The 25,383-nt window shown below is 39.4% G+C and overlaps 2 protein-coding genes across 12 annotated transcripts in view; both read left to right on the top strand.

Moving 5' to 3' along the window:
- The first annotated feature begins 64 nt into the window (after positions 1 to 64).
- seh1l (SEH1-like (S. cerevisiae)) lies at positions 65 to 7,664 on the top strand. 2 transcript variants are annotated; one of them, XM_008411115.3, is made up of 9 exons: positions 65 to 291; positions 608 to 658; positions 1,976 to 2,122; positions 2,217 to 2,428; positions 3,688 to 3,786; positions 3,865 to 4,005; positions 4,122 to 4,276; positions 4,649 to 4,802; positions 7,364 to 7,664. In XM_008411115.3, exons 1-9 carry the CDS (start codon positions 181 to 183, stop codon positions 7,542 to 7,544), a joined length of 1,251 nt encoding a protein of 416 aa, XP_008409337.1. In that variant the 5' UTR covers positions 65 to 180; the 3' UTR covers positions 7,545 to 7,664. The 2 variants fall into 2 exon arrangements, with proteins under 2 accessions (XP_008409337.1, XP_008409338.1); XM_008411116.3 differs by having other exon boundaries at positions 66 to 291; positions 6,981 to 7,491.
- A 1,872-nt stretch (positions 7,665 to 9,536) lies between these two features.
- The window catches only part of cep192 (centrosomal protein 192), a 38,297-nt gene continuing 22,450 nt past the window's right edge, over positions 9,537 to 25,383 (top strand). For 3 of the 10 annotated variants that reach the window (XM_081597511.1, XM_081597507.1, XM_081597510.1), the window contains exons 1-21: positions 9,541 to 10,037; positions 10,460 to 10,631; positions 10,849 to 10,956; positions 11,617 to 11,774; positions 12,982 to 13,037; positions 13,275 to 13,410; positions 14,381 to 14,496; positions 14,650 to 14,730; positions 15,555 to 15,701; positions 15,929 to 16,082; positions 16,772 to 16,986; positions 17,457 to 17,561; positions 18,511 to 18,648; positions 19,393 to 19,654; positions 21,361 to 21,507; positions 21,592 to 21,656; positions 21,773 to 22,021; positions 22,151 to 22,292; positions 22,775 to 22,857; positions 22,943 to 23,209; positions 23,663 to 24,254. In XM_081597511.1, coding sequence (XP_081453637.1) covers positions 10,465 to 10,631; positions 10,849 to 10,956; positions 11,617 to 11,774; positions 12,982 to 13,037; positions 13,275 to 13,410; positions 14,381 to 14,496; positions 14,650 to 14,730; positions 15,555 to 15,701; positions 15,929 to 16,082; positions 16,772 to 16,986; positions 17,457 to 17,561; positions 18,511 to 18,648; positions 19,393 to 19,654; positions 21,361 to 21,507; positions 21,592 to 21,656; positions 21,773 to 22,021; positions 22,151 to 22,292; positions 22,775 to 22,857; positions 22,943 to 23,209; positions 23,663 to 24,254 — 3,388 coding nt within the window. In that variant the 5' untranslated portion in view covers positions 9,541 to 10,037; positions 10,460 to 10,464. Of the gene's footprint in view, positions 10,048 to 10,459; positions 10,632 to 10,848; positions 10,957 to 11,616; positions 11,775 to 12,981; positions 13,038 to 13,274; positions 13,411 to 14,380; positions 14,497 to 14,649; positions 14,731 to 15,554; positions 15,702 to 15,928; positions 16,083 to 16,771; positions 16,987 to 17,456; positions 17,562 to 18,510; positions 18,649 to 19,392; positions 19,655 to 21,360; positions 21,508 to 21,591; positions 21,657 to 21,772; positions 22,022 to 22,150; positions 22,293 to 22,774; positions 22,858 to 22,942; positions 23,210 to 23,662; positions 24,255 to 25,383 lie in introns of all 10 variants that reach the window. The other 7 variants (XM_081597513.1, XM_081597508.1, XM_081597509.1 and 4 more) reach the window with 7 other exon arrangements.

The raw sequence follows: 25,383 nt of genomic DNA, 5'->3' as shown, positions 1-25,383 counted from the left end.
TACCTACATCAAATAAAAAGAAACATTGTTCAAAAACTGTTTTTTATGTCTGTCAGAAGACGCCCCCTTGTGGTCAACACAGTTCAACAATACATTCGCGGGCGCCAAACTCCAGCAACCGGAGAAGGAGACACATGACAGGCCTACCAGCTAAACCCTGCGACTAGAGGAGCTGGAATCATGTTCGTCGCTCGCAGCATCGCCGCTGACCATAAAGATCTCATCCACGATGTCTCGTACGATTTTCACGGTCGCAGAATGGCGACTTGTTCCAGCGACCAAAGCGTCAAGGTGAGCTACACTCGGCGCTAATGCTGAAGCTCAGCCTAGCATGTTAGCATTCCCCACGTTAGACCCTGTTGGCTCTAAACATTACTGACTCATTTAAGTTGAGATGTTTGAGAAAATGTAAGCCTCCTTTACAACAAGGCAGCTTTACATTACAGATAGGGCTAAATAAGCTCGTTTTACATATAGCTAGTCCGACTGAGTCAACTAGATAGAAAGAATTTTGTTTAGATAGCTTAAAATGATCTAAACCAAAGGTGTAAATGTACACTGATAATGTCATGGCACTAATGTGTTTGAGCGAATTTCTGCCTCTCAGGTGTGGGATAAAAGCGAGAATGGAGAGTGGCAGTGCACAGCCAGCTGGAAGGTAAGCACCTTTGCGTTCTGTCATTTTAAAACTTGCTGCCATATAAATCCTTGTAAAGCTGTTATACATGTAGGGCTGTTACCAATGACTACCTTCTTATTAAGCTGCCATCAAATCAATAAATTGATTAAATGTTAGTTCTGAAAATGGGGGTCTTGATGCAAAACCTGTTGGAGTCCTTGAGATGATTTTCAGAGACCAAACTAATGAAAAAAAAAATGAAATATTGAAAGCAGATGTGTGCAGTTGATTTTGCAACAGAATTACAAATAGATGAAAACAGTCTGGTATTGAGCCTTCTTTTGTTGTTGCACTACTGTTTTACTGATTTTTCTTGTAAGTCATGGAGTTAACTGATAGACTATTTGAGATCAGTTTCTTATGTGGATCGGATGCTAAAAAGTTTGGGAAGCTCTACAGTGGAGCCCATGTATTCTCTGGGGTTAGGAGCCTCAGAGAATAGTCTGCGAATAGTTGAATTCTGACTCCTGACTGACTTTTTTTTATCTGAAAAGTCGTTAAATATGGCAAAACAGTTGCTTAGTTGGCAACAGCGTGGTGACTGTTGTTAACTGCAAACATACTGATGTGACATGGTTGACGTGTCTGTCAGTCAAATCTTTCTAAAAGCGAAGTAATAGAGATCAGTGGTCGGTTCTTAGACTTTTGCCAGCGTAGATCAGATCGGCTTCACATGTAGGCATCGGCCGATCACCGATCTCCCAAAATTAAGAAAATCTTTGCGGATTTACCGGTTCATCCTCACTATATATGTAATGTTTTATTCATTTATTTATTTTTAAAGGTAGTGGGTGCAGCTTATATTCAGGTGTGCTCAATAGTATTAAAATTAAAGCAAATTAAAATTACCATAAAAATGATGTTTACTAAAAACATAATTCTTGGCATATATATCGGCATTACCGTCAGTGACGATGTTAGCAATTTTATAGCATAGAAATATCGGTTTCTGTAGTAGAAGTTGGCTGATATTATGAGCTGATGTTTATTTCCTTCTTGCCAAGCAATGTCACCTGTGGAGTTATTTGTTCACAGTATTGAAAGGGAGATGCGTAGCTATCTATATTGGTTATTGGCCATAAAAGCAACATTAATGTTGTTTTTGGCCCAGATGTTAACATCAGTGCATCGCTAATCATGTTATTGATTTGTCCTGGCAGCCTTATGAACACTGTGACATATTTACCTTATTGCTTCATATCCCATGTGTGTTTTTGCGCTCAAATTCCTGTCCTCCTGCCTAAATACTGTGAAACTGGAATGAGTCTGAGAAATGTATCCCTCTGTCGGGTGCAGACCCACAGTGGATCGGTGTGGAGAGTGACCTGGGCTCACCCGGAGTTCGGCCAGGTCCTGGCCTCCTGCTCGTTTGACCGAACAGCCGCCGTCTGGGAGGAGATCGTCGGGGAGTCCAACGACAAGCAGCGAGGCCTGAGCCACTGGGTCAGCGCAGCCGCCAGCTGTTTGAAAACCAGCCCCGACTTGAGTCTTGTCGTGTTGAGTTTTAACCCAGGCCGTCCACATCGCCTCTGTCCAGATCAAGAGAACCACGCTGGTGGACAGCAGAACGTCGGTGACGGACGTGAAGTTTGCGCCTAAACACATGGGTCTGATGCTGGCCACCTGCTCTGCAGACGGAGTGGTGAGGATCTACGAGGCTCCGGACGTGATGAACCTGAGCCAGTGGTCTCTGCAGCACGAGATCTCCTGCAAGCTCAGCTGCAGCTGCATATCATGGAATCCCTCGAGGTACTGCAGCCGTGTTCACCACACAGCAGGTTCCTACCAGGTCTGGCTGGGTCCCACGTCTGCTTTCCTTTAATGTCTGATTCAAGTCCTTATTCTAATCTCCAGCCTAAAACGCGTCCAAACTCATTTTCGGAAACTCTGTTTCTATTCAGTAGTTGAAAGTAGTGAACTTTGATCTTTGAGAAAAATGGTGTGCTGCAGGTTCTTTGATAACAGAAACTGTTGGGAGTTCAACAGACGATGAAGGGATTAAAAGATCATCCCTGTTTATGCATCAGTACGTACGTCCTGTACCTTTATATGATTTTTTTTCAACAACTCAAAGAACGTGTTTTGTGCATTCCAAACATGGGATGTTTCTATTTTAATGCACAATTAATAAAAACCTCCTGATCAGCTGTTGGAGCCACTTAGGCAAAGAATGTAGCAGCACCTTCCTTGTACTGCGACATGAAAGCGTTAGAAATGTTACTATCAGTGTTCATTTGTGTCGTTCTCCCTAACAATTTTCATGTTGATGAAAGCGGTGTGTAGTTGGATTTTTGTTTCTATATATATTTTTTTTATTATTGCCGTTTTCGTCAGGTTTCATTATCTTCCAAGCCTGTGTCAGCAGTTAGCACATCCTGTTGTTCACCCTGAACACCGTGTTGGTGCTCAGAGTATAACGTGCTCCGCTTAAGGAAAATAAACTGTCTACAAAAGTACTGAACAGTAAAATCAGTATAAAAAAAAATAAAACACACAGTTATTTTTAAGTTGCCATGTAAATAATGTCTTAGAAAGCATTTAAAACGTTCCTAATCTTATCATTGGATTTTAGCTGTTGTAGGATTTCTCTTTTGTCTTTTGGCAAAAAACCACGAGACATTTCTCCCTCTAGACTCACAGGTTTGCTTTGCCTGTATTTACCCAGAATGCCCAGCGCTATAATAGATTTCCTGCTTTTGAAGCGGTCTCCCTTTCAACTTGATGTTGACATGTGCATTTGAAGCACTTCAGAGTTCAACAGAGTTCACATCAACCAAACCCAGGTCTAGGTTTGTAGGCGGACCAGAATGTTTTGTTTTTGTCTCCATCAGGAGTTTAATTCCGCATTCACAGCTAACCAAACCAACTAAAGTTCAGTTAAAGAGGATGACCAGGGCTGGTGTGAATGCAGCCTAAATTATAGCTTTTCCTCGCAAACTGTTTTCTCTGTGAATTGAACTATTATTGTTCTTAAAATGTCCTTCTTGTTGCACACTATCTTCCTGCAGTTCTCGAGCCCACCCCCCTATGTTCGCCGTGGGCAGCGATGACAGCAACGTGATGTACGGTGGGAAGGTTCAGATCTACGAATACAACGAAAACACGCGGTAAGAACCTTGTTCTGGTAGATTCCAGTACGGAGTAAAAACCACAGCAGCCGTGAGTCGTATTGTCCTGTTCCGAAGGAAATACAGTAAAGCAGAAACGCTGTTGACGGTCACCGACGCCGTCCACGACATCGCCTTCGCCCCCAACCTGGGCAGATCTTTCCATGTGCTCGCCATTGCAACCAAAGACGTCCGGATATTTAAGCTCGTCCCTTTGAGGTAACGTCACAGAGAGGGTTATTCCACGATTGCGTGTGCTCAAGTCAGAATCTTTATTTGTACCCACTTGTCCAGGTGAAACTAACATTGCTTTGTTCTGGATTCCTCTCTGTCAGGAAGGAGAGCACGGCTACTGGACCCACCAAGTTTGAGGTCCAGATCGTGGCTCAGTTCGACAACCATAACTCCCAGGTGTGGCGCGTGAGCTGGAACATCACCAGCACCCTGCTGGCCTCGTCTGGAGACGATGGCTGCGTACGTCTGTGGAAAGGTGGGACGCTGGTTCAAAACTGTTGTTTACCCGTCACATTTTTTATTTTTATTTTTTTTCCTTCTTCCTTCAACTTTGTTGCTTTTTTTGTATGTTACAAGCTTCAGATTCTAGAAGTGTTTATATGCCAAATACAACAAAAGCCATTCAGGTGACATCAGAAATGATGGAAAATAAACTTTAGGACATTTGAAAACAGATTTTCATTTCAGTTGTTCTGAAAACTTAAACTTCTATGAGAACGTATGTTGTTTATCCTCTGGTTTGTGAATTAGTTTGGACACCATACCCAGTAGGGGGCAGAAGAGGCCAGTCTGTCTTGGTGTATTGAAGCAACACTTCCAGCTGATGTTTCGGTGTTTCCCCCTGCAGCTAACTACATGGAGAACTGGAAGTGCACGGGCATCCTGAAGGGAGACGGCAGCCCCCTGACGGGCTCGTCCGGTCAGCCCACAGCCATGAGCACGGTGGTGGGCTCCTCCGTTCAGAACTCCCAGAACATCCTGAACGGGATGTCGGCAGGAAGGTAGGTGGTGTGGTGCCGCCTGCCGCCACTCACCCAGCCTGAGACTAGCCGATAGAACTGCTAACCTTACTGTGCCTCACACTGATTGGAGTGCAGCTGACCACTGACAACAAACCTGGACTCACACTGGTCTGGATCAGGCCTCTAGAGCTGGTGTGTGTGTGTGTGTGTTGGCTTCTCCTTGATTTATATGATTTATACTGATGCATGTTATGAACGGCGTTTATTTTTCCTTTACTTTTCCAATAAGGACTAACTGTTTATTTACTAGTAAAAAATAAGTCAAATAAACTTGTTTATATGAATTTGATTTGTGGTTATTTGAGCTGCTAAAGTTACTTGAAAAGAATCTGTGAACTTGTGAAGTTAATGTTTCCATCAAGAGCGTACCCGCACCACAGGGACAGTTTCCAACTCAATCATTCCAAGTTCTCCTTGTTTGTCTGTTCAAATGAATGTATCCTGGTGCCAGTGTGGCCACGCCTTCTTCCTCTGGAGGAGGAAAACGCTTTAATGAACGCTTTTAACCAGCTGTGAATGTGCGGATGAATACAGCCATTTTTAGAATGACAGAAAATCTAGTTTTCATTTATACAAATTCAATTCCTAAGTAGTAAAGCTCACATGGGGGATATTGCACGCAACCACTTTATATAAATTTTTAATTGAGTTAATTTCAGGGTCTGTTATTAATATCCATTTTAAATGGGGAAAATATGCTACATTTTCAGTTTAGAAGGCCCTTTTGTTGCTAAATTATTGACTAAATAGACATGTGAGGTCAACAACAAAAGTATTTCTGGTTTTTAATCTCTTATTTAGGTTATGTAACCATAAGGTGCAAAATGCTGTGCTACCCATTCAGCTTTCCAGTGTTTCAGGAACTCCTGATCATTCATGGAACTTCTTTGGAAAAATAATTCTTTAGAAATCCAGACTGTGGATGCTGACATTAGCTGCTTGTGTTTAGCACCGAGATGCTATTTTAGGGTTGGATAATTTCTCTGATAGGCTAATTCCTTCTAGCACAACTTGAAGACAAAGATTGTCTTTTCCAGCGTCCAATCAGATCGTTTGTTGAAGTTAAGATGAACCCCCGGTGGGCCAATAGAAGCAGCTTTGTCGTCCGTGATTGTTGTTTGTGGATATTGCTTGTGCGTCAGATTTATGGGTGTATCAGTAACATGCAAATACAACGGTTCAAAAATGTTAAAAAAATAAAAATAAAGCTATTGAGAGCTCATTGAAATCTTTGTAATTAATTAATAGAAATTAACGCGTTAAAGTCTCAGCCCTAGTAAATTTGTAAGATTAAGATATTTAATTACTTCAAGAATAATTTCCTTACATTTGCAACAATAAAAAGTGCACAATATACAAGCTTGACAAGCGTGGCAGAAAACAAATTGAATCAGGGCTAACTGGTTCTGACAGAGTGGACAATATGCGGCTGTATTTATTTTCAATCTAACTCCTGTCTCGAATTATTATAATAATTATTATAGACCTAACTCTTGAATCACATCTAACATAACAGAATCGGTTCACTGTGTGAAATCTTCTTACACATGTTTGTTTTTGTATATTTTCAGATTTCTGTACACAGTGTCCTACTTAGGGATGCACCGAAGTGAAAATTTGGGCTGATATTGATATCTGATACTAATATTGCTGTCATGGTCGATATCTGATATTATTGATACATTTTTTCATCAGTAAAAGCCCCCACAATCTTACGGTGCATCACTACAGTGGTGCCTACCAGGAGGAGTTGGGGGGAGAGGGGAGGGCAGGCCACCCCTAGAAAATCATATTCGGTTCATACAAATATCTTTAAAAATTAAGGCATAAATGTAAAACCCAATAAATAAATGTGGGGGAAAAAAACCTAAAAATGTAAAATTTTCTTTACTAGACTGGTCTTTGTACTTCCTCTTCAAAAAGCACATGCACAAACGGCAACATGGAATTAAACATCTATTAGCCCAGATTTAAATATTGGCATGGTTACAATGTAAAAAAAAAAAAAGACTAATATTGCCTGACAATACCGACAATTGCCGATATAAGGTGCATCCCTAGTCTTAGCATTCCAGTTGTCGTGTGTTGACGTAGAAAAAGACGTGGTTTGTTGGTTTGTTGACGTTAATTTGCTCTCATATTGGTTGTTGCATGCAGGATTGCCAAACGAGTCCCTTTTGCTCCTCCCCTGCGACAGCTGACCTCTCCAAAGATAAACCAGAGTCCTGCGTATTACTAATAACACTCGAACATGACCAGCCATTTGCCATGAAATACAACACTGCCTCGCAGCGTACTTGTTCTTCAGGCATGAAAACTGCACGCATGTACTCCACACTTTGTTTTTGTGACTTGCGCTGAGTTTCATTCATTAGATATCTTCACACCTGTCTTGAAAGAATAAACCAAATTTTGCCATTTCTCAAATTTGATCTCTGCAGCCTCCTCTTTACATCCTTGTCCTCTTATATTCTATTTGTTGTTGTTTTTTTTCTTCCGTTGGTGTCCTTCCTTTTTCATCACTCTCCTCGGTGCTTCAGGTATTTCTTCCCCCCTCTGGATCCTCCCAGGGGGGGGACCAGGCATGGTCACCTGCTGCCTCCGTCGTCCCTCATAGAGCACTGTGATGCTGAGCCTGTTGTTCAGCCTCAGCAGCTGGCTCTTGTTCACAGTCGCTCCTCTAGGGCGCTGCTATCCCTGCCAGAAACTGAAGAGCAATGACTTGACTTGGAAGAGTTTTTTCTCCCCCTTTTTTGTGTATTTTTATTAGAAAATGTAGTGCTGGGATGTAATGCTGAAAATACCTTGTCATTCACTTGCAATAAACATTTTTTTAAAGTTTGCAATGTTTTGTTCTTGTCATGAATTGAAGGACTTCTGAATACAGCTCACAAATTGGGTGTTCTTTTTTTTTTTGTTTTAATCCTGCGTAAGTAAATTTAAGTCATTTTTAACTACTTTCCATTCATTCCACCAAAACCAGACACCATGTATGAGTAAGTGACTTCCATGTGAAACAGCTCAGAGGAAATGGCTTATGATTCATTGTCATGCAGGTAAAGTTGCACTCATGAGGCTTATGTACAAACAAGAGGTCTGGCTTTAACATGAACTCTGGGTGTGTTTGCTTGTCTGGTTCATTCTGGTTAAAATATGTTTGTTCTTAAGGTAAAGTTGCTCACAGTGAGTAGAGTACTTGACTCAATTTGCTCAAGTAAGAGCAGGTATACTTCATTATTATTATTATGTTACAGTTCATAATATTACTCAAAAGTAAAAAGTAATGTTTTAAACTAAAAGAAACTTTTTTCCAAAAAAAAGAAAAAGAAAAAATGTAATCTGTGACCTGCAAAAACTGGTGTTGCTGTTTCAAAATTCACATTAACTAGGAACCTGAATGAAAATGGGCTGCATGGTTAAGTTACCAGCATGGCGTTGCAACGTGTTCCGAAACACAAGGCCAAGTCGACCTGGTGTTGGCAACAACACTCAGCGGTAAAGGTTCCTGAGTGGCCATGTTAGTTTTCTGACCTCATTCTAATCATTTTTGTCACTTGAAGCAAAATAATAATAATAATGAGAATTTGAGACTTTTTGCCAAGACAAATGGGAGCTATATCCCATTGACAGAGAAAACAGTGTCTTTCACAACCAGCACAACAGTAATTTGGGAAGTTTTGTTATAATTTGAAACGAGCAAACACATTGATCATTCTTTCATGATTTAATCTCCCAATTATCTAGTCGACTTATTTATTTTGTTTTCCAAGATGTAATGCACTGAAATAACTGGAAGGTTTGCTCTCTAGGCAGCTGTCTGCCAGTCCAGGCGTTCCTGCAGCTGCTTAACAGATCACATGTATCAGAGCACAGGATACGCTGTGGGGTCCATTCTTCACCAACTTAAGTCAACTAAAAAAATCACACAGCTAGAAACGTTGACTAGAGGTGAAGGATGGTTTTCCACTGGGTTCCCAACAGGAACGGGTGTCACTCCAGATCTGGACCAATCTGTCAAAGCAAAATTAATATAGGAAAAGAAAATGTAAACTAATTGAGATTAACTGGTTGGTAATGCACAGCTTTTAGTTCAGTATTAGCAGATTATTATTCAATAATTGAAAAAGTTCTTGGTCTTACTATTAAAACCGCTTCTGGTATATTTCTTCAACTCTTTCCCTCAACTATCATATTCACATACTAGGTCATGACCACACTAAACTGGTCAGACATGTGCCCACACTGACTCAGTGTGGAACTTACTGGTACAGTACTTGACTTGTTCGAGTCTTCCCTACAGAACGAGGACTTCTTCATATCAATAGGTAACTTTACTTTTTATTGGAGCTGACAAAAATCACATCTGAGGTAGCCCATTGTTCAATCTTGAGACAACTGTATTTAATATTTACATTCTCCCTACTACATCCCACTGGCTCATGCTATAAAAAGTAACAAGATTAGTTACAATAGCTGCGCAGATGGGATACATAAACAAGAGCTTGAAGAACACACAAATGTACATTATATTCTAATACTATTAATATAATTAATATCACATGTTATTAACAATAATTACTACTAATAATAATTAGTATTCATACAAACATAATTTTGTTTAAAATTTAGTAAATAATCACTTATGTCCAAAGTGCAGTTTGTTTTTTTTAAATCATGTACATAAGTTGTGAATTTAAGAAATAATTTTATGCAGTGCTTCTCAATTCCAGCCCTCAGGCCCCCTCTGTTTTAGATGCGTCTCTATTTCAGAACAGCTGATCCAAATGATTGCACGATCTCTTCTGCAGTCAAGTACTGCAGAAGCCTGATAACCACCCACAGATTCAATCCAGGTGTGTGGCAGAAGGGGAACACCTAGTATATTTTCTAAACTGCTCAATAAAGTGCGGCACCTGTTCCGACCTATCAAGTTTTGCTATTTCCGCCTTCTCTGTTGTTTCGGCCAATCAAATCATTTAAAAATATTTAGGTCCCGCCCTTTTAATATGACGCTCACGCGGGCTTCCTGTAATGTCTGGGCGCTGTTTGGTCTTACGGTACGGAGTAGTTTGTTTGAAACGCTGTATTTTAATTAATAACGAGCAACATGTGTGTTCGGGAGCCAACAACAGGAACCTAACTTCACTGTGTTTCAACAAGTTTAAAAGAGAACGCTCGCGCTGGAGACAAATATTCAATCTCGGCCCACTCCTGGTGAGTGAATGTGAGTTTTAAGACAAAGTAACGTTTATGCTATGAACTCTTTGTTTTTGGTGAAATTCATAAAGAACTACGTTAACATAGAGCAGAACCTGGGTAGTTTGTCATTCCTGCCTGTAAGTTTTAAAACTTTATTAAACAAAATAAGCAACTTCAGTTGTTGTGCTGTGAAGGGTCATAACTCTTGTTTTTAGCAACTAGCTAAGCAAGCTGTACTCATCATACGAGGATAAATTTGACCGTTTATGTCAAATACTGACCCTTTACGAGTAAAACCGATATCAATAAACTTCTTAAATCTCACTTTTAGCTTGTTTTTATGGTCACGCCAAATTAACCTGTATTTCTTTATGTCCTTCTGAATTAAAAAAAAATTGCAACTCGCTTGAAATAACACAATTATTATTTATTTTTAGGAAATATGGCAGAAAGTTTTTACAAGCTGGAGGATGAAACCTTCCCCAGCTTCCTCGGCAGATCTCTGGACAGCGACCGCGCCACGCTGGAGAATGTAACTCTGGGTTCTGGTCCTGGGCTGCCTGTGGCTGCCTCGACGGTAGCTAAGATTAGACCCAGCTCCGACAACAGGTGGGAAAGGATGGGACCTCCTACACACTTTTTTTTTTTTTTTTTTTTCCTCCAAATGTATCAAATTGATCGATATTATCTGTGACACTGGAAAGAAGAGTCGTCTGGTCAGCATGTCTACCAGGGCTCAAATTTTATGTTTTTAATTGATTCGTCCCCACCCCTTTCCTTTATATTTTATTCTTTGTGAAATCATTGCAATGTGATCATTTTACAGAGGAGATCATGAGGAAGCGTCATATCTGGAGGGCAGAGCACAACAAGGCAAGTCGCATTCATCTGTTGCAGGACATCCCAAGTTTTCCCTCGGCTTCAAAGATGATTTGTGAGTAAAAACAACACGTTTTTGTAATGATATTTTCAAATTCAGCTAATTACCCACACACACACCCTCCATGGTGTGTCCAGATTAAGGAGTTATGTTATTGTAAAATTACAGTAACAGTTGGTCATTTTTTTAAGAATAACAATTGAGCTTTTTTTTCTCTAAACATTTTTTTTTAATGTTGGTCCCATGAGGGCATCAATAACTAATTCATAATATGCTTGAGCCAAGTTCTTGTTGACCTATTAACAGCATATTTGACCTACTGACTAATTAAGTTCCCTATTGGGGTATTTGTTTTGATGCTCTAACTGCATGAAGTAAATAATTTTGTAGGCAAAAAAGATGAGATTTTATTACTTTTATCAAAATCACAATAAATGCCAAAACTTGTAGTGATTAAGATTTTAAGTCTGTTTTAACAACCATGTTTTTGTTTATGCTCTTTTGTAATTTATTTATTAGGATCTTGTGTAAAGTTTTAATGTGCAATATTTCAAGGCTCACTGTTACTAGACATGTTTTTTTTTCTTTAAAGTCTTAGCTGCACTCCAGGTTTTGCATAGCAATTTATATATTTTTTATATCACTGAAAATGGCTTTGCTGAGATAAATAATCTTGTTTATATTTTTAAATATTTCTCTTTGCTTGTGTCACAGGGAGAATGCAGATGACTTTATTGCCACCCACCACCTGACAGACATGCTTATTAAGATCAGTCTGGATGGGAGCTCATCCAGAAACCAAGGCTCTGTGCTTGGCCTTCTTCCCACCCAAACGGGTTCAGTGTCTGGTCGGCCCACAGAGCTAGGGAGCGGTGAGTCCTCCAGCCCTCCTGAGACTCTTCTTCACCCAGACTTTCTTTTTCTGGCTTGGTGGTGTTTTTTTAAAACTTTTTTTCTGCTATTTTGCTTGTTTCTCTTAGAAGGATTATTTGTTTGTAAACACAGCGGATGCACTCGCACCTTGACTACTGCAAGAGCCAGGAGGTCTTTAAATGCTCTGGTTACCATGGTTACCAGCATTAATCTTTCTGTTTTAAAATTAGCTAGCATTTTGTCAGTCAGTGGCCTACACCTGTTTATCAGAGTGTGAGAAAATAAGTTATTTTCTCACACTCAAATCTCATCCACTAAATTGGTATTAGTGGATGAGATTCGTCTCACTCATAAGCATTCACCAGGTGAGTCGATAAATGACGAGAAAATGACCTAAAGATTGGATATTGTTTTCTAGCGATACTAAAGCAATTTATTCAGTGAGATAATCAGCTCTCTGAGATATGCCGAGTGCCTCAAGATAAGACAAACGTATACATGGTGAGCAATAAAGTCACCAGAATAGGCTTTTCCAAAAATGTACATTTTCATTTATAAAAGAAAAATAAATGGAATTCATATTTAGTGTGTAAAGGAGAAATAAAATTCTTTCTTCCCAGCTTGGGCACAACTTGAGGGGAAAATGGGGATGTAGCTGCATTGATCAAGGCAGGTGATGAGCTAAGCCATCAGAAATTAAAAACGCAGCAGGTTGAACGGGAGGCGGTGATAGGTACAGAGACGATGTGCTAAAAATAAAACCGACAACCGCAGATGCTGCAAAGCTGCGTGCAGAAGTTAGCCGGGCAAAGAGGGGTGCTCTGCACTGGCAGCGAGTTGTAAATTTTATTAACCTTATTGTAAATAGTTTATATAGTTATAAAAATGTATTCTTGCCTGTCTTCTGAAGGCGACATGCGCAGTAACATGGCTGCTGACTCAACATGACGTCTACTGATCATCCCTCTGTTACTTCATTTGCATTTTTTAAAAAATTCTATGGGACTACACAGAATCAAACTTGTTTTTTAACCAAGCAACGTTTTGATTACACATAACCAGAAATGCTAGGCTTATTTGCTTGAATATTATTATGCATGACTCACTGGTGCTACATATGCAAATACAAACGTTTTGGTGTTGGATGAAGACGGCTGTAACTGGAAATCTTTCTGCCTTACAAATGGAGTTATGTTTACTTTATAGATCTTTCAACTGGTCCTTTGACAATTGTCCAACTGGACCAAAAGAACAACAAAAAGGTACATAATGGTTTAATTACAACTTTGGTCTCTGACGGATCCATTGTATGTGATTGTTGTATTTGATTTCTATTCTTATGTCTGACACCTTGAGTCTTGTCTTTGTTTTCTTACTACTTGACTAATTTTGTCCTTTACTGAGGGACCGTAAAGGTCTAAACTGATCTTTGGGTTTTACTTTTGACTCGGACTCACTGTTATTTACTCATCATGTTAAATTTGTCCATATGGGTTCAGGCTGTAGCGGTTACATCTGAGGCGGACCGCTTGCAGGCCGGTGGACTGGAAAGTGACTCCTGCAGTGGCAGTAATTCCAGCTTCCTGGTTCATGAAAAGCTAATGTCTGTGGACACCATGAACAGTGATGTGACAGGTACTGTTACTCCTTCCATTTACAGGGTTCCTTCCAGGTTTGGGAAAGTTTGATTTTCTTAGAAATCAAAGAAACTTGAAGAGTAACTAAACCCCAAATCAATTTTAATTAGAAGATGAACCATATAAATTGGTCCTTTAGGGCTCCATCTTTGCTTATGAGCAAATTGTGACGTTTTTATTTAAACTTCTTTAATTCTGCAATATTTAACCTAAAGCAGCCTCAGTGCTGGCCTCTTTAAGCTGAATGGTGGCTACTACAATCAAATTTTCCTATTAGTTAAAACGCTTAGTTATGTCTATGTTACAGCCCCACATTCAGGTAGAACACCGTCTCATTCAGACACGCCTCTGGTCAGTTGGAATTGAGTGTGATGAGCATTTTTCTTTGCATCGGCTCAGCTCTAAGATCACACAGAAACGCCTTATCGTGATTTCACTAGGTATAGACCACACAAGTGCTTTGCCACATGTTTTTAAAGCACACTATCAAAACAAGTTTTGAATTCTACATGGTTAAATCTTTCTGATTTTGTGGAATTTTTTTATTGCTGCGGACTTGGTTTGGTAATTTTTTCTTTTCATTACATAAATGAAAGTAACACTGTTGGGGTTTTTCAGGTCTTACATTATGAAGAGTTGATCCAAGTTTGCTCAGATTCCACTGAAAGCAGCACAGCAGCTAGTTGCCACACTGCACAATCGGATACCAACGACAAAATCTTTTGCTTGTACAGTTTAAACATGAAAAAAATAAAAACCAGTGAGGTAACTGTTTGACTTGTGTGTTCAGAATATTATTGTAACTGTTTGGAACATTATGGAATTTTGAAATGGAAAAATTGACAGGAATACAGATTTGTAATATTATTCTTTAATCATTGATGTGGCAGAAGAAACCCAGAGCTTGGGTGTAGTTTGTGACTGAGCCATAGATGCTAGCTCTATATGTGAATGTGCTTGGCCACCAGATGATGACCTTGACCTGAACAACCTGCCTGATGATGAACTAGAAACATATTTCAACAAACTAGTTCCTCCAGCAACACAGAGAGGCAGAGTGGAGGGGCAGGAGATTCCTGTGACGGTAAGATTCCCATTCACATCAATTAGATTGGGTTTGCCATTTTTTTAAATCTTTGAATTGATCTTTGTCTGCATTGAGCGAATGCGTTTAATTAAAAACTGAAGTTATGCCTCTTAACATGTGTAATTTAAGTTGTTTTTTGCTTATGCACAGGGAGTCGTGGTTGCTGCAGGTTACACGTCTGATGCAAGTTCAGAAGAGGCACATAAGCGAAGATACCAGTTCCTCAATCAGGTCAGACTCTTTTTCATCACTGCCTGTCTTTCTTGTGAACCTCATCAGTTTACTTTATCAATATAACCATATGGAGAGTTGTATTGATAACCAGGGTTTATATGGCTGCCTGAAATCCCTGAAAAAGCCTGTTTCAATGAATCAAGGCTTCGAAAGTGCTTGATATTCAAACGGCACAGCTTTGTAATAAAAGGCAATCTAACATTTTATTAAAAGACTAAAGCTGGAAAATATTATTTACATTTGAAACCAGGTATTTTCATACACCACATAACCACATAGCTTTTTTTTTCTCGCTGTCTGAAGTTAAATGAGATTTAACTTTTGTTATAGGTTAGTTAGAATCACCAAAGTTATTTTTATTCGCCATATGTCAGAACCTTCTCTGTATATTGTGTTTAAGAATTTAAACACATTTGTCCATGAAGGTTATTTACCTTAAAATTTTTGGTGTTGTTTCAATGTAATGAATATGGTTTTTATTTTACTTGTTAAACATTACGGAAATTAGAGGATGTTTTTATTAAATTAGTGTTTTGTTACCAGACCAGTCAGATTTGTGAGAAACTTTTTGAAACACACAATTCTGTTAAATTTATTTTGTCCCTGCTGTAGAGTACAATCACAAGACCTTAATAACAATAAATGATATAACTGTGTATTGTATCCGTCTTATTTTTTTTTTTTAGTTCATTTGCAAAGGGTGGTCCAGGAAAAGTTGGAAAACTTACCTGTAAAGTGCATAAATTTTACTGTGGGGAAAATGTGGTTTAAAAGTTTCCTTGCAGAGTTGGATGAAGAGTTTTGTAACCATGTTTCTCCAGGAGGACTTTCGGATGCCTGACGTGCGACTCGCTGCTACCGGCATGGACTCGTGTCCAGCCAGTGATGAGGACACTGAGGACGAACTAGAGACGGCCAGAAGGAACAACGCCAAGACACGGCTGTTGCCCAGCACGTCCAGACAGCTGGTCAGAAAATGGTTATTTTGGAGATGTGAAATATCTTTAACCTAATTTTCTGGGATCTGTGACTGATTTATATTACACTTGAGTTGAGAGGTGGAATGAAAAATGTTGAGCCCCTGAGAAAGCCTCGAAGAATAATCAGGATTGCGATGTTGCCACGGAAGAAACGGTATTCCAGCAACTTCTTTTTTTTTCTCTCTCTCTCTGTGGGGATCCACGTGTTTGCACAGGTTGGAGAAAGTAACCGTCCCAGTTTCAGGCCGGGTTTGGAAGGCGGCAGTTCGGGCGACGAGGCTTCCTCTGGTCGTGGCGGTCCATCGCTGCTTCCTGGGATCGGACACAGACGATCAGCTGAAGGACAGGTCATCAGCTCTCCTGTTGCAGGTAGAACACACACTTGGAGATGCACCGAATAGATAACTGTATTTGTCCCAGTATTGAGAAAAAAAATTCTAAATTGAGTGAAAATGTACCCAGAACAATCTGTTTAGACAAATTCTACGATTTGTGCTCTGTGGGACGTTGTGCTTTATTTAGCTTGCATTATATATATATAATTCCTAATTGCACTTTCTGAACCATTTGAAAGAAAGTTTGTTGCAATTTATTTTTATGTTTGGCCAAGTTAGCCAACCTATTATGTACTTCTTGTTTTTCTAAAAATGTTACTGTTCCATTGTTCATACATCTCAATAAATTATCAGTGAAAAATGTATCCATTTCAGTTAAGAGTGAAATTAGTGTATTAACTAACCACACATGTCCATTTCTGGTGTCTTAACATTGGGGCTAAGGGCTACAAACCATACAAACCATCCCCCAACCCCCCTCAAAAAACATATATATTATGTTTACAAAGTCAAGGGAGTCACTTCAGGTAGAGTTCTCAAGGTCAGGAATCAAACATGCATGGAATGCATGAAATATATATTTTTTCATTCATCTGTAATTTGGTTTGAGGTGTAGCAACTTTTTTTTTTTTTTTTTTTTCCCCTATGGCTTTCAATCAGTGGTGAACAGCCTAGCCTGCTCTGTGCGTTTAACCTCCAGTTTGTGCTGTGCCTCTGTAACAGGGGATGGAGGCGGCGGCGACGGCAGCAGTGGCAGTGAGGAAAGTGGAAACGACGGGGGCGTTTCCACCATCCCTGTTCCAGTCAAAGTCCTGACAACGTACGATGCCCTGCGTGGCCTGGGGATTGTTGGGAGCAGTCCTCTCAGTGCAGAGGACAAAAAGGACTTCAGCAGTCTCCCACAAAACATGAGGAATGGGTTTCCCAGATTTACACAGGTGTGATATCCTGTTGAAGAGAGAGCTAAAAAATCCTGAATATAAATCACCTTATTTGGTTTTGTAGGATATTTTACAACTTGTTGATAATTTTACTGCTCCTGTAAGTTTACGCTAAAGATGAATTGAAATCCAATTCTAAGGGCTACAAAAGGTGACTGTGGATTTAGTAATTTTTTTCTCTTCTAAAAGAACAATGAATCCTTAATTGGCTAATATCTAACTTATTAGGTAGACATGAATAAACATTGGTTTGAAAAAATTTTTTCACAGTGAGACCAACTCTTACTACCATTATGGACCCAAAAAATGGAAAACATGGAATTGTAATGGCAGAGTAATCATCTCTGGAGTTTAAGTATTTCAGAAATTTACTGATTTTATTTAACACCATCTGTGTGTATCCATTCCTAACTTTTCTTTGGTGATCAATGCTCTTCAGTATTTCCTGTGTGTGTTGCGTCCTACAGATGGGCGACCGTGTCGGTCCTGTAGGAACCGGTGAGGCCAGCTCGTCGTCCTCAGTGGCATCCCACACACACTGGAGCAGGATGCTGGACAGACAGGAGGCCCTGGTAAGGACACAAGCTCTACTTCTCTCCTGATTATTTTTGGGGATAAATTTCCTTTAAAACTTAAAAAAGCAGCATAAAATAGAACACTAAACAGATTGTATTGCCACAATATCAAGAGTTTCTCTAAATGAAATTCTAGTGAAGCATTGACTAGGTTTAAAGTGTAGTTATGATAATTAGGAAAAGGGGCAGCATTATAACATTGGTTTGTGGGAACATTTCAGAAAATATCAATTGAAAACGGTCAAACCCATTAATTATACACATATGTCAAGTCTTTTTATCAACGTTGATTTTGACTTAATGTAAACTTTTAAGTTTCTCAGGAATGTTGAAACAAATTTTAGAAAACCTTTTGGGTCATTAATCTCAATCTAATTGTCAGTTTTTCTTAAATATTTTACATAGAGCTTTATGGTATTGTACAGATTAATATTGCTATAACAATTGTGGTTTGATAGCGTGAGCAGCCCAAAATGTAATTATTATTATTATTTTTTTTCCCCTGTGAATGACTTGGGGAAAGTAAAATAATCATGCCAAGAATAATGAATGAATAAATCTAAAATTTGCACTGAATTATTGGAATAAATGTTTTTAACAGTGTCGTACAATGCCATACAAACGACATTTAAGTTTAAGCTGCAAGTCGAAAAATGGGTGACCACTGACCAGGCTAGCTATTTTCAGAAGCATTGTCACTTCAGGTACACTGTAGGTACGTTCCCTGCATGTGGAAGAAATATTCTTGAAGAGTGGTTGTCCAATGCTTTTAAAAAACTTAGTTTTCTTGCATTACTATTTTAAGTTTTCAGATTGAAAATATTGGTTGAAATTCCCAATTGGTTTACTTTTGAGATACAATTTACAAAAACAGATGCCCAAGACATGTAGCGTCATTAATCCAAACGTTTCCCTATGGTCATGTTGGTTCTGTTTTGGATGCCAGGATGCCATGGAGAGCACAGATTGTGGCCCCACAGCAGAACGAGTCCTGGATTCAGTCTACCTGAAGAGACTGCAGGATCCAACTAACGACACTGCCTCTCTTGTTCAAAGCACACATGGCAGTTTCCATCTTTCCCAGGTTCCGTGTATTACAGTGACGGGGAGCTAAGTCAGTCTTCTGACCAATGTAGCTACAGATGCAGTGGTCAGAATGTTGTAGCTAAATTCTCATCTGAATTTTGAAAAAATTTGTTTTAGATGACCTTCCTTCCATGAGTGTTTGTTTATATGCTAGAATAGATGCTGTTTAATTTACAGACAAAAAACTGTTTGACATTTTAAACTGGTTTTAGCATTTTATATTGTTTTTAGCATTTATAACGCTCGTCTGTTCTTTGGAGAATCCAGATTTGTACCAGAACTCTGAGATTCCAAAACATTGTAAACATTTCAGTGGATTCCTATTATCTACTGTGAATCAGATGTTTTAAAGTGTTATGAAAACAGTCTCTATCTATACATCTATGTGCTTCCTTTCAGTTCATGCATAAACACCTTACTGTTATTGATAATGGCTAACTTTGAGTCTCCTGTCAGTTACAGTATCTACATAAATGTTACCACAACCTGTAAGCAATTAATATGGAAAAAGCTACTATTTTTCATTCGAGGACCTGTTGAGCTAGAAGTTGTCTGATCCTGCTCACTGATCAATTTCTAATTGAATCTCTATTTGAATTCAAATCCAACTGTAATTGTTAAAAGTTGTTTTATATCTGCATCAATCAGTATGGATACCTTGCTACATACACCCACAAGTAAAACTTCAACATGTTTTAATTTTAATTATCTTATTGAGTTTTGCCATCTAACTGTTGTGTAGGTGCTGGACACCGACCTGGATGCCACTGATGACAAGGCAGTGGACGAGCCTGATGGGGTCCGGCACTCATTGGGCCCCAGAGGAGGCCCCTGCGGTGACGTGGCAGCTTCCGAAGCTTCCGGTGGTGCAAGTGAAGATGACAATCCTCTGTCCACTTCGCTGGAATCAAAGTATTTCTCCCAGAGCTTCCAGCAGGACCCAGAGGAGTCGGATGAAGGCTGGACCAACTGCCCAGACAACATGGAGCTGGAGTTTCAGCAAGGTAAGTTAAGAGTTCACTTAAATACTTTCATCAACTTCAATTCTTCAGTTTATTTGAAGTCTCTGGTGGTGCACCAATTGTAGTTTTCTAGCCGATCAACAATTTTTTAAAAGCCTAACCTGCTGAAACGGAATTTATTTTTTTTGTCCAAAGTCACTAAATATATTTTGCTAGGTTGGCAACATTGGGGTGATGGTTGTTAACCTCACATATGGAGATGTGACCTGGTGGGTTCCCACAGATTCCTAAAAAAAATCAGAATCACTGAATTTATCTATGTTAAAAATAAGGCCTTGATTGGTATAAAAATGTCTCAAATCAGTCTTTCAGAGGTCTTAAAAACATCGACGTAAACTTTAACGTAAATAGGATTTTATAGTTGCAGTTCCCCTCATATTAAAATATTGGAAACATTTATTTTCTTAGTTTACCGAAGAAAACATGTCGAGTGTTGAGTTTAACTTGATTTATTACTACTTAGGGGTGTAGCGATACAATAATTTCATGATACGATATACAATATTCTGGTCACGATACAATATGTATTACGATATTTGTTAAGTGATGCAATTCAATACGATTAAGCGCATTTTTACGATTTTCTGAAAGATTTTAGGACAGTGATTTTAGTGACATTTTGTGTTCCATAGACTTGAATTTAATTAACTGAAAACTGATTAAAAGCACCAACTACACAATACCTGACTCTGATTGGACAGTCTAACAGTCTGCAGATGGACAAAATGAATCAAAGATGCAGTGAGAGAATTAGTTTCTGTCATTTAATTCATGTGGAATTGACATAAAACTCAAAAGTTTAAACGGTAATCCAGGAGCAGAGTGGGGAGATTATCAGACTCTGTAGACTCTCAATATGCAAATTATTGCACTTATGTTTTTTCTGTTGGATACTGTGGCTGCATTTTGGAGTGGAAATGCAGCCACAAAGCTCCCGGAGTTAGCCGTGGCTGTAAGCTGTTTACTACTAGCTGCTAAAGTAGTGGCTCCAAACTAGACTTTAAAAAGAGCTATAAGGCTATGGACCCCTATGGTTTAACGGATCGATACTCGCGGATGAAAAATCGATACTTTCCGAGGGCGGAAAAAAATAAAATAAAATATATATATATATATATCGCCGAATCGATTTATTTATACAGCCCTATTACACATATGCGGGTATTTTGTTATGTGACTTCTATTTGTTTTGCTGTCTATCCAGAAGTTTGAATGTATGACTTACTTGAAAGTTGCTTGAACTGTGGAAGCAACATCATGTAATCTCCATATAAGAGCAATGTTGTTTTTCATAAATAATTACCTGCCGTTTGTGTGTTTATGTTCATCTTTGGAAGTTTTTTTTTGTTTTTTTCAAAATTTGTAGCTTCTAAACCGGACCAAAAAGTCTTGATAAAATAAACATTTGGGTGAAATTGTCAGCCGTTGCTTATTCTGAAGTAAATTTCATCTCAAGTGGCATTAAGTCTGTCTTGAATTTAACTTGAGCTGTGGGAGCCCAGCTCTCACAGCAGAGCGGAAGGGTACAGTGGTTTATTTTCAGACCTAGTAGATCGGTTTCACATGCAAATATCGGCCAGTCATAACTAAAGAAATCTGGGACAATTTCAGTGCACCCGTAGTAGTATCTGATTCTGTAACTACATACGCACCAAAATTCTTGAATATTAACAAACTTTCTTCTTCAGGAGCCAATGTCGGTCAGAGTGTCGTTTACCAGAATGAAGAAGGGAAGTGGGTCACTGACCTGGCTTATTACTCCAACTTTGAGAAAGAGGTTGAGAAGAAATTGGATAATAGCAACCAGTTACAAAATGAGGACTTTCTATCTGCCAGTATGTACAAGATCACAACTTTCTTGTAAAAAGAATATGCAAGTGATTTGCTATTGAATGCATTTTGCTGCTACTAATTTGCAGGTGATGCTATGGAGAAGATGATGAAGGATCAAGAGGAGTTTGAGAAAGAGCACCAGTTTATGCAGGTAAATCATTTTGGGATCAAATTTGATCCTGATTTCTATCTTGTATTAAAACTGTTCCAGATGACACAGAACACTGGAATGCTCAGGGTTTAGCTTACAGTGCCTCTTCTGTTCAGTTTCTGAGTATTTCTCTCCACCAGGAGGAGCAGATTGAGCCAGCAGGTGGAGGCAACAGCAAAATCCACAGTGATTCTTCCTGGAAGATTCCACCCAGCAGCCACATCCTGATGAGGACTTCCCAGGTCTCGTCGGAGATCAGGCAGGGAGATGAAAGCTACCTGCGACTGTCTTTAGGACAATTCTTCAGCCAGCGCTCGGAAGCCCTGGGCTGTCTGGGCAGGACTGATGGAGATGATGTCAAACGGGTCAGTAGATGCAGTCTGTCCAGGTTAATAATTTATTGTGATTCTATGTATATTTGAAGCGGAGATGGATTCCGGTTTTGGTGTGTATATTGTTAATGTTTTCATTGAAATTGTTCTCTCTTCATCCAGCCATCCTTTGGTTACATCATCACCTCTCCAGAAAAGAGGGAACCTTTTCCACTCATCCAACCACCTGACTTCTCATTTGATGACAACTTGCATCTCGGTGCCACTGTAGACCTTGGTGAAGTAGACAAAACTCTCAACACGGGTGTGTTTGGAAACATCTGACACGAGACATGCGAATCTTTGAGTGTATAGCAGTTCAATCCTATTTAGAGTCAAAATTTTTGATTCAGAAACTAATATTTCTATTCAAATTGTCTGGAAATTCAGTTTTAAATTGTGACTGGAAAAGGCAGTGTAAACAAATAACATTTATTTAAAACTTTAATGTTCTATATTGCTGCACTGCATCAAATTCCTTCAGTTTGTACTTAAACAAATTTAGGTTTGTACATAACATTCTATAACTTTTAATTACAGATTTGTTTTAACCAATATCCAGTCAATGTACCTGCTTGACCTTTTCTATGTATTTTACATAAAATTAAGCAGACTAAAATCAATATTTGAGCATTTTTAATTGTTTTTTTTTTCTGCACTTCTGACACCACACTCAGTTAGTTTGACTTTTTCATAATTCATTTGGTTAATTTCTTAAATGTTGTCTGGCTCATTATGTCTCTGCAGAAGATTTGGACAAAACTCTGAATGATGCTGGTGAAAGGTTGCCACCAAAAGGAGATCCTGACCCACAACCTTGTAAAACTGAGGTACCTAATGCTACTTGTGTTTAAAAATGAATTGAAAAAAGAAATCTATAATATGTTCTCATCTACCTGGGTTTGTGTGTTTCAGGACCATATAGGATCTGCCATGTCTGAATACACTCCAGGCTCAGGATCCGAGTCGACCATGGTGAACCAAAGCGTTTTGTCTCCAGATAACAGCAGCTCACTGATGCTCAGCATCAGCACAATCGCTTCGGCTATCGAAAACGCTTCCATCAGCACTGACCCGTCCCAGCTGGCTGCTCTGATCTTAGGTCTGCCCAAGAAATCCAGGACCAGGAGTGGACCGGAGTCCGGCGCCACCCACAAACAGGCGCCCAACACGGATCATCATGTAGGACTAATTTATCTGTTCTGTTTGTGTTCCTCTGGTAGAGTTAAAATGTATCGTAATGAATTATGATTTTGATTTATTTATTTCAAACAGGTTTTTATAAACGATAAATTAAGCAATCAGTAGGACAGAGAAAACATGGACATGCATAACGGGAACAAAATTAGTTTGAAAAGGAATAGGAAGAGGTGAAAGCTTATTTAATCCTGCCTTTTATCTCAATTTAATAAAATGTATTGCTTACTGACTCAATAATTAAAAATTTGTAGTTAAATCAATGTTGTGTTCAATATACTGTGCCAAAGAGCCAACAAATATACAATATTATTGAGTTAACGATGGTGTCAATAAACCACTCATCACGATTGACCTGATTAGTTGTTTCAGTTCTATTTTGTATTTGTTTTGAGTGTTTGTTGAAAATTAGATGAACTCCTTTGTTGTCCTCCATAGACCCCCCTTCAGCCAGATCAGAGCACAGTCACAGAGGTTCTGCAGAGGAGCATCTGTGTTGGAGAGACTAGCGCCTTCGACATGGAGAAATACTTGAAGACCAACGTGTCTGGCGGCAACGACTCATCTGACGCGCACACAACCTTTAACCTGAGCAGCTGGGCTGACGGTCACAGCAGCTGTCAGAAGAACCCCCTGTCAGGGTGTTCCAGTAGACAGGACCGAGCGACTCTGCAGTGTAACGCAGCAACAAACTGTGGCGGGCCTGACAGGAGTTCCGGGCCTCATTCGTCTCTCAGCTCTGCCAGACGGACAGTGGAGTCGAGACAGAATTCAGAACCGTTTTGTAAGAATAACAAAAGCTTACCCAGAGCCTCCCAAAGCTGGAGGAAGTCCCAGTCAGGCTTGCCTCTCAAAGCTCCGTCCTCCCCGACCCAGAGCTTGAGAAGTGCAGGTCAGGACCTGCAGGACGGACCCAGAGGTTCTGCAGAGATCACACCAGGGAATTTAACCACAACTCTACCTCAAAGCTCAGAGAAGCAGGCAGAGGTCTCAGGAGAGAGAGCTCAGCCTTCACAAGGTCCTCTACCTGGTGAGTAATACCCAGAGGTTCAACTATACTGATGCAGTTAGGGATGCACCGCTCCACTTTCACTTTTGATACCGATATGAGGATTAGTAAAAAACACTATGCTGAATTGACTTAAAACATGTCTTTTATTTAAACACAGATATACATGTACTGAATTACAAATTTATTAACTTTTTACCAGTACAGCACACCTAGGCCTGTCACAATAACAAATTTTGCTGGACGATTAATTGTCTAAAAAATTATTGCCATAAACAATAATATTGTTTCAAGACCTTTTGACACTGATTTAATGGAAATGACGTAATAATGCATGCGATTTCCTGCCATAGGTAGATACACTTTATTTTCAAAAGAACACAACACTGGAACTGATGAACTAAACAAAACAACCAGAAACAAAAATAAAATGGATTCTCGGTCTCCATTAACAAAACGTACTTGAATAAAAAAACTAAACAACATAAAGCCAAAGTGGAAATACTGCATTCAACCAAAAGAGTGCAGATATGAAATCAGTATACTATATTTCCCTTCAGTAATCACTAGATTTAAATAGAGAAGATGGGCACATCCGACTACCTAATGCAGTAGTTAATACTACGCCATTTTTTTGCCCCTATTTTCCCTTTACGACAATCGACAATCTTAGATTGTTGGCCGATCTAAGATTGTCGGTGATTTCATTACCGATCATCTTGCAGTGTGTGTGGTGTGTTACGGTAGATCGTCGTGACCGCTCCGATCTAAATCAGGGGTTTTCCACGACTGGGAGCTTAACGCTGAATGTGACAGGTAGCCAATCAGAGCACAGATTCTCCTCCGCGCTTTGAGGGGAAATTACAGAGGGGAATCGGCGCAACACGAAGTCCAGCTGACATAGAAATGACAAGGAGAGGAGTTGGAGCCAAATTGCTACCGCAGTTGATAAACCCGGTAAGTTTTCAGCTGTTCTTCGTTAACGTGACAAATAGGTTATAATGATTTTCATTTAGTCAGGACTTTACGCTGACTCTAGCCACATGCATCACAGGTAGATTCTAGTAAAGCATTGATTAATGCCTGATTTTAAAATTAGTTAACTGGACTTGTAGTCATTATTTTGTGCCCATGTAGCTGGACACCACAC

Source organism: Poecilia reticulata, chromosome 16 (assembly GCF_904066995.2).
Source record: "Poecilia reticulata chromosome 16, P_reticulata-male-v2, whole genome shotgun sequence".
NCBI lineage: Eukaryota > Metazoa > Chordata > Actinopteri > Cyprinodontiformes > Poeciliidae > Poecilia > Poecilia reticulata.
The sequence above is the reverse complement of the archived record's forward strand: the minus strand, read 5'-3'. Positions and strand labels throughout refer to the sequence as shown.